This window comes from Petaurus breviceps, unplaced genomic scaffold, assembly GCF_028583685.1.
Source record: "Petaurus breviceps papuanus isolate PSGF00001 unplaced genomic scaffold, PetGlider_PUasm1.0 189, whole genome shotgun sequence".
In the NCBI taxonomy this organism is placed as follows: domain Eukaryota; kingdom Metazoa; phylum Chordata; class Mammalia; order Diprotodontia; family Petauridae; genus Petaurus; species Petaurus breviceps.
This window is the reverse complement of record NW_027185809.1, coordinates 31,740,334-31,748,643: the sequence shown is the minus strand read 5'-3', so window position 1 is coordinate 31,748,643 and position 8,310 is coordinate 31,740,334. Positions and strand designations below refer to the sequence as shown.

At 45.7% G+C, this 8,310-nt stretch overlaps 1 protein-coding gene across 1 annotated transcript in view; it reads left to right on the top strand.

Annotated features, from left to right (window-relative positions):
- The first annotated feature begins 4,374 nt into the window (after positions 1 to 4,374).
- The window catches only part of RPS6KL1 (ribosomal protein S6 kinase like 1), a 38,086-nt gene continuing 34,150 nt past the window's right edge, over positions 4,375 to 8,310 (top strand). The window contains exons 1-2 of the mRNA XM_069092236.1: positions 4,375 to 4,528; positions 7,340 to 7,651. Coding sequence (XP_068948337.1) covers positions 7,381 to 7,651 — 271 coding nt within the window. The 5' untranslated portion in view covers positions 4,375 to 4,528; positions 7,340 to 7,380. The remainder of the gene's footprint in view (positions 4,529 to 7,339; positions 7,652 to 8,310) is intronic.

The window sequence follows — 8,310 nt, the reverse complement described above, 5'->3', positions numbered from 1 at the left end:
TATTAACTCCTTTAATCCTCACAACAACCCAAAGGGATGGGTGTTATTATCCCCAGTTTGAGGACAGGCAATACATGACTTGGGTCACATAGTGTTGAAGTGTCTGAGGGGGATTTGAACTCAGTTGCTCCTGACCAGGCCTAGTGCTCTATCTGCTCTACCACCTAGCCGCCTATAAAACCATTTAATGGATGGGTTTAATGAGAGAAGTTTCAGCAAATTAGAGTTTGTGAAATAGCTGTTTCCCCCAAAAGCTGGGACACACTCTCCAACAAATATGTACAATAAACAACATCAATGGAAAGAGTGGAAAGATATAGGGAACATATGTGGAGAAGCAGATGTGTAGGAAATACATGTGGCCAGGGCACGTGCATTGGGAGGGTAACTAATTTCTTGGATACTGCAGTTGGCCCTATTCATGTGTCTTCTAGTCACTTCTAGAGATGTCATTGCTTCCACTGCGTCTGCTCCTTCTGTCTGGGAGTCCCTGCCTGAAGCCCCTTTGCTGGAGACATGGTATCCGCCAAAGTCCACTCTGTGAGAGTGGTTTCCTCTGAATGATGACCTCCTGGACACCTAGTCTTCACCCAATGCTTCCCTATAAATTGCTCCACTCCTTCCAGCTTCGGGATTAGCTGAAATCCTTGTGTCTTCTTCAAGATAAGAGTGGGAATTGCCATTTTCTTTTAGGAAAAATCATCTCTTCAACTTCTTCTGTCTTGGTCCCTCAAAGTCTTCATTACTGAAGTTTCAGATCTCTTAGTTGGACATCCTCAGCCCCAGATGCCAGCTGTCATGTCTGACTCTTCATGACCCCATTTGGATTTTCTTGGCAAAGACCCTGAAAGTGGTTTGCCATTTCCTTCTGTTCATTTTATAGATGAGGAGACTGAGGCAAACAAGGTTAAGTGACTTGCCCAAGGTCACACAGCTAGTGTCTAAAGCCTGATTTGAACTCATGAAGATGGGTCTTTCTGATTCCAAGCCCAATGCTCTATCCACTGCACTAGTTGCTCCCAGTGCCAAGCTCTTTAGAGCAAAGGCTTCCCACCTTGCTCATGCCTTCAGGCTTAGTCTTTTTTGGGATGCCCTCTTCCTGTTCCAGGGGCCCTTGGTCAGAGATTTTTACCCCAAATTAGGGTGAGAATTTCATATATATCCCAATTCTAATCTCTGAAATTTAGACAATTAACAAGGTAATGGTTATTTTTCCTAATGACTACCCAATAGCTCTAGGGTTCTGGGTTCCCCAGTCTCTAAACCCCAGGCCTCTTCAGTTCATGCTTAGTTGATATCCACTCATCTGGATGGGAGAACTACCAGCATAATCACACCCATTCCCAGTCTGTCCATATGAGTTAGAGGGAGGTAGGTGGGCCACCTTCAGCTTAATGGAACACGCTTACATAGACACCAGGAGAACATCCTGAGGGCACTAGATGGTGAAGGGCCTTGCAGTCATGCTTTATGAGAATCAGTTAAAGGAAATGGGGCTGTTTAGCCTGGAGAAGAGATTTATGGGAGTCATGATAGATGTCTTCAGGTATTAGAATGGCTGCCATATAGATGAAGAATTAGTTGTGTTTTTTCTTGGCCTCAGATGACAGAATTGGGAGCAACAAGTGGAAATTATAAAAGGGTGATTTTTGGGTCAGCTACTAAGGTAGTGTGTTCCTCCTCCCTAGAGGTCTTCAAGCCAAGGCTGGATGACCACTTGTTGGGTATGTTGTAGATTAGCTTCTTATTCAGGTACAGTTTGGAGTAAATAGGCATGTAGATTCCTTCCAGCTCTGATATTCTTTAATTCCACGACATGCCCATTTAATGAATTGACTTAGTGAGAAAAGTTGCAACAAAGCATCATTTGCAAAAAGATGTTTTCCAAAAGCAAGAGCATACTTTCCAAGAAATACATATAACAGGCAACATCGATGGAAAGAGTGGACAGATATGGGGAACATACCATTGGTAAATGATAGTAGAAGGATTCAAACCCAGGTTGCTCCTGACTCCCAGTGCTCCCTTAGCCCTTGATTTGTACAAGGTCACACAGGTAAACAAGGGGACAGAACTAGAACCTGAGCCTCTGACTCCTGATCTAATTTGGTTTCCACTGAACTAACATATAGTTCAGGTGACATTGTGCTGGACCCAGTGATGTGAGGGCACTCAGGGTTAGAGAATGGTTGCCAAGGGGTCTTAACCTTCTCACTGTTCATGAACTTACTATGCCTACAAAGTCTTGTATGCTGCTCTCTCTGTGGGGAGAATTGGACATTCCTAGCTTCCTAGTGCAGTTAGGTGGTAAGTGGATACAGTGCAGGTCAGGAAGCCCGGAATTAAAATCCCTCTTCAAATTAGCAATATGATCCCTGGGCAAGTCCTCATCTGTAAAATGAGAATTAAAATAGCATATATGTCACATGGTTATTGTGAGAATCAAATGAGATAATGAATGCAAAGTGTTTTGCAAGCCTTATGACTCTAAATAAATGCTAGCTATCATTACTATTATTCCTCCTATCTGCTGCCCTGTGTTATCCTGGCTGCCTCCAGCTTCAGACTTTTGGGTTTTGGAGGCAATCAGTATTAAGTGACTTGCCCAGGGTCACATAGCTGGTAAATGTCTGAGGCCCTATTTGAACTCAGGTCCTCCTCACTCCAGTGTTCTGTGTACCGTGTCACCAAGCTGCCCCTTCCACATTTAGTCTTAACCAATACTCACATCATCTTGGGATGCAATTCTTTTATCCACTTGGTTCTCAGAGAAGAATGAATGAATGAATGAATGAGAACATATGTGCTAGGCACTGAGCTCTCTTCACATAGGAAACCCTCCCACTCTTTTCTCTCTGCCTTCTGCTTCTTTCTGTAACAGTCCATCTACCCACCACAGGATAGCACCCAAGACTGAGTCAGCTCCTGCCTTCTATCTCCCTCCCACCTGCTCTTTCTCAGTCAGTCAACAAGTATTTATTGAGGGTCAGTGAGGCACCAGGCCCTATTCTAGGTACTGAGGATAATGAGGCATAGGAAACAGCCGTTGACCATTGTATTGGAGAAGTTAACAAATGCCTGCAAAATAAATATTAGATATTTATTTGGTATTAATTTGAGGGGCAGGGAGGACTACAGCTGAAGAGATCAGGAAAGGCTTCCCATGAGCTGTATTTCAATCATGGTTCTGCTTGGGGGGGGGGGCACCCGCCCAGGCTTCCTCAGTCACATGAAGAGTGATAGTCTCCTGATTGTTTTCCTGGGTCTCCAAGGCTGATAGTTGGGTGGGGCTGCCTGCATGCAGATGTTAGCCTGTTGGTGTTGTGGAACCTTAGAGACTACGTCCATCCAAGCTGCTGCCTCAGAAGCAAGACTAGCTGAGGTTCACTTTAATAGCAGGTTTCAGGTCGTTAGTGGAGTGGAAACCTGGAGGGGACCCTGCCCCCCCTCCCCTGGCCCTTAAAGAGAGGCCACAAATAGCAACACTAGATGTGACCCAATCTCAAGAGCCAGGTCCAGGAGATCCTCTGCTTGAGGATCTGATCTAAATATAAAACTGTGGGCATTGTGGGGGTCCCATCCCTTAAGAGGCAGGCTCCAAACAAAACGCAGGAGGAGAAGGATGCATATATCTCTCTCCAACCCCTTCCAATGTTCAATCCCATATGAGCATGGGGTGTTTTAGATCATTCTTTAGGAACTGGTCCTGACCTGACACGCATGCAGGTCAATTGCAATTTAATAGGCTTTATTTATATTATTATATATTATATTATAACATATATATATAGGTTTATTTCACCGAAAACACTTGTGAAATGCGACCCTATCATCCTAGACTAACGAAGCAATTCTCCCACATGCTCTCTCCGGCTTCCCTCTCCCCTCATTCCCTGACCCCTTCTCTCTCTCCCATTCCCCACTCCCATTCCTCTTTCCCCATGTGGTGCTTTTCCCTATACTGACCCCTCTTCCTTCTCTCCCCCATTCCCTATCCCATGCCCCTCTCTCCCTCCTACTTTCCCCTGTTCTTTCCCTCCTCTCCTCTCTCTCCCTGTCCTCCACACCTTCCCTCATTCTCTGCTCCCTCCCTCTTCCCCCCATCTTCCGGTTTCCCTCCATTCTCTGCCCCCTTCCCTCTCCCTACTCCATTTCCTTCCTTCTTTCCTCCCCTTCCCTCTTTCCTTCCCAGATCTCCCTGGGGCACCCCATCCCCCTCCAGACCCTCACTCCATTCCTATCCGTGGCCAAGCCCCCAAGCATTCCTGTACCCACTGACACTGCATCTTTAAGAGGCCAGCTGAAAGTCAGCTTCCTAGTCATTGGCTGCTTTATTCTAACTAAAAGAGGATGAGATCATCTGCAGCCAATCATGGAGTCGTTGCACCCCAGCTAGAAGCTTACACCTGCCTGGAGAGTCCAGGCAGAGATGCTCCGTTGGGATTCCGGGTCAGGCTGGTTGGAGGGGAAGCAGTAGCAGAGATAACTTGAGCCTCCATGAGCAAAACTAAGCTTATGGTTTGAACAGGTAGGGTGCTTGCCTCCCGTTTCTTCCTTCTGCATGGCGGGGAGGGGTTGGGGGGTGCTCTCCACTTTGACTTGGCCGCACACCTTCCCAAGCCTCCTGGCCACCTTGCTTTCACCCTGGGCACTCCTCGTCATCTCACCTCCTGGGAGAGTGGGAGCTTCAGGAGAGGCACTGTCCCCCTGCAGGCCTTGGCTAGCTGGGTGGGACCTGCCAGTTTAGTCTCCTCATAGGCCCTGCTTATCACCGTCTTCCATCCAAATACAGAGTCTGGCTTTTTCATAGGAACAGATCAGGGATGTGCAGGGAGTTTGCAGGCCATTGGATGTTAGCTGGGATGTCAGTGCGTTCATCATTAGGCCTAATTACATGCTACGAACAGGTTCTCCAGAGAGGGCTTGCCTCTCTTAGTTTGGTAAGATCTTTACCTGTTTTCATCTCCCTTCACCCTTTCCCATAATCACTTGGCCCATTGGAGCTCTGGGGACATCCAGAGGACTGGAACTTGGAAGGCTGCTAAGGTCACTTGAGCCTATGGTTGAAGCAGCTGATTCAGAGATCCAGAACTGGGGTTCCCCAGCAAGGCTGCAGTGCAGCCCAGTGCATCAAAGTCCAGCCAGGATTTCTTTCCCAGAAAACAGCTAAGGCTCAACAGCCAAAAGTAATTGCATTTCTCTCTCAGCCAGGGCTTTGGGGTAAAGGATGTGTCCTCCTTTCCTCCAGGCTTTAGGGTCATTGGGGTCCCTCTACCCCAAGTGCTAAGGGTTCAACTCACAGCTGCCTGAGTCTGTGGGTGATTTCCACTCTCTCACCCTTGCCTGGCTCAGCTCCATCTTGCTCACTTCCTCTTAGCTAAGAGACCAGGGAAAAGCAGAAGTGGCTTAAAGGTTTGATGGTGGCTTCCCAGAATCTGACAAGACTCAGAGTTGGAAGGGATGTTGGAGGCTGCATGAGTAACAATAATAAGGGCTCACATTTATAAGGTACTTGAAGAGTTGCACAGTACTTTTTCCATAGCTTGTGTCATTTGAGTCTTACAAGAACACTGTCATGCTGACATCATGATTGTTCCTGTTTTACAGTGGAGGAAACAAAGGCTGAGAAAGGTTATGTGACTTGCCCAGGATCATACAACTGGTTAGTGTCCGAGGCAGCATTCTAACTCAGTGTAGCAGCAAGCACCCCAACGTCCCCAGGGTGGCTGCCAACACAGGTTCTTAGATCTGCTTTGCTAAAGGGAAAGCAACTCAAGATTGGTTAACAAGCTTACTTTAATCAGTCAAATATATATATCGTTTACCTAGTTCAGGGGAAAAAGGTCAGCACCCCGAACTTCAGAGTATACAGACAGAATTATCAAGACAGAGAAACAGATCAAGTAGACAGGTTTCTAAACTGTCCAACCATTACATCCACACCAAATCAACATCTGGGTTTTTCAAAGCCGAGGGGCTCTCAACAACGGCTTCCCAGAGTCTCATCTGATCAAATCACAGAACACTTCTCAGAGTGAGCCCCAAAGCAAAGCCTCACATCAGGGATTATATAGCCTTCTCCTGGGTCAGAGAATGTAACCATCCTCTTGACCCACTGCCCAATCACACAGCATCAAGGTGTGGGCATTCCTGAAAACCGCGCCTCCTGCCACAGGCTCCATGTGACCACATTCAGCCTATTAGGAGGGAAGAGCATATTTTCAAATCAAGGAAGGTTTTCAGAGTCTCTTAAGCCTATCAAAGGGCCCTAGGGGCAGGGAAAATCTTTAAATTTGCATTTCCATTACACTCAGGTCTTCCTGAATTCAAATTCAGCACCCCATCCACTGTGCCACCTTGTCCAACCTGAAGCTCCCATCTCTCTACCTCCATTCAGGGTCAGCCTTCTGAAAAAGCTTAAATTCAATTTATTCAACAAATATTTATTGGAAATAGAGTATATAGTATCATTTAGTATGCATATAATACTTATACATATAGTATCAATTAATAGGTGATAAGACTGGGGCCCAGAAATGCTGAGACATAAGTGACTATTACACAGATAATAAGTTGTCAGAGTTGCAATTTGAGCCCAAATCCTCTGACCCAAAATCCACTGTGCTTTCCGTTATATGCCTCAAGGGATCATTATATTTGATTTTTGTGGAATTTGTCTAAGGCAGCCCCAGGCTTTCATTTTCATTCCTACAATTCCTCCTCCTGAACCTTCAGGATTTCAGTAGTCTCTATTCTTTCCCTCTATTAAAACTGTAATAGTCAGTCATAACTTAGTGTGAATTCAAACCCATTTGCTATTTCAGAAGCATCAAATATTGTGTGTCTTCTTTCTGCTTGTGGAATGCAAGACTGTCTACCATTAAAAGCATTTCAGGAATCACCCACAAAGCAAGGAGGTCTTTTAGGAAGCCTCAGACATTATATAGTATAGATGGCTGAGCTTTCTTTAAGTATTGATAAGCACATTGTGCCCATCAGGCTCCAGTTCAGCCAGGGATCCTATATCTGGAACTATGCCTTCCCCAGCAAGCCCTAGCCTGACCCCCTCCTTCATCCTATTCCCCTGAAGCTTCCCCATCACCCCCTTGTATACAAGGGCTATAGGAAGATTATGTAATACTTAGTAAACTATGGGGAGTACACTGATCAGGGCCTTTTGTGAAAAAAAATGTTAGTGAATGACAGTTCTGAATTTAAGGAGGAATTGAAATAGGAGACGGGGAAGATGGTGGGGAGGGAGGGTTCTTGGCAGGGAGATAGAGGAGAACAGGGGTCCCAGACCAGGGAGGCTCTGAATGCCTGTCTGTACCCATTCTAGGCTGCAATGGAGGTTAGGAGCATTCTACATGTGGTGGAATCATGAGTCAAGTGTCCCTGCAGCCCACCTCAGGGGGCCTGGAAACTGAGTCCTGCTCGCAGGCACTGTCCCAGGCCCAAGCATATCTGGAGCAGATTCGGAACCACATGTCTCCTGAGGGCCCTGATGTTCAGGGGATAGGCAAGCGTGATTACCTGGTGGATGCAGCCAAACAGATCCACCTGGCCCTTGAGCGAGACGTGAGTGAGGACTATGAGGCAGCCTTCAATCACTATAAAAATGGAGTCGATGTGCTACTCAATGGAGTACAAGGTACTGGGGCTGGGTGTGGGGAGTTGGAGAATATGGGAGGGGGCACTGGGCAACTTGAGGAGAAGAAGAGAACTCTGTGAATTGTCTGGCAAGAGGGAAGCAATAATTTACATGTATTATAGTATAAATGTATATGAAAACATCTCATGGTTACAAAGTACTCTCACATAAAAAGAAGGCATCTTTATTTTTTTTTGAGGGGGGAATGTAGGGCAGTTGGGGTTAAGTGACTTGCCCAAAGTCACATAGCTAATTTTGTGTTAAGTGTCTGAGGCCGGATTTGAACTCAGTTCCTCCTGACTCCAGGGCCATTGCTCTATTCACTGTGCCACTTAGCCACCCAAGAAGATTTCTAAAAAAAAAAAAAAAAACTTTTTGTTTACTTTTAAAAACTTAATAAGTATCTATTTTCTCTACCTCCTTCTCTCATAAATGAAATAAAAAACAAAATACATTCCTTGTAACAAATATGCATAGCCAAGCAAAATGCACTCCGGCATTAGTCTTTTCCAAAAATGCACGTCTCATTCTGCCTCTCTTGTTGATCACGTCTCCATCTGGAAGCCTGCTTCTTCCTTTTTTCCTGGAATTGTTGTTGGTCATTGCATTGGTTATAGTTCTTAAGTCTTTCAAAGTTGTTTGTCTTTACAATGATTTTG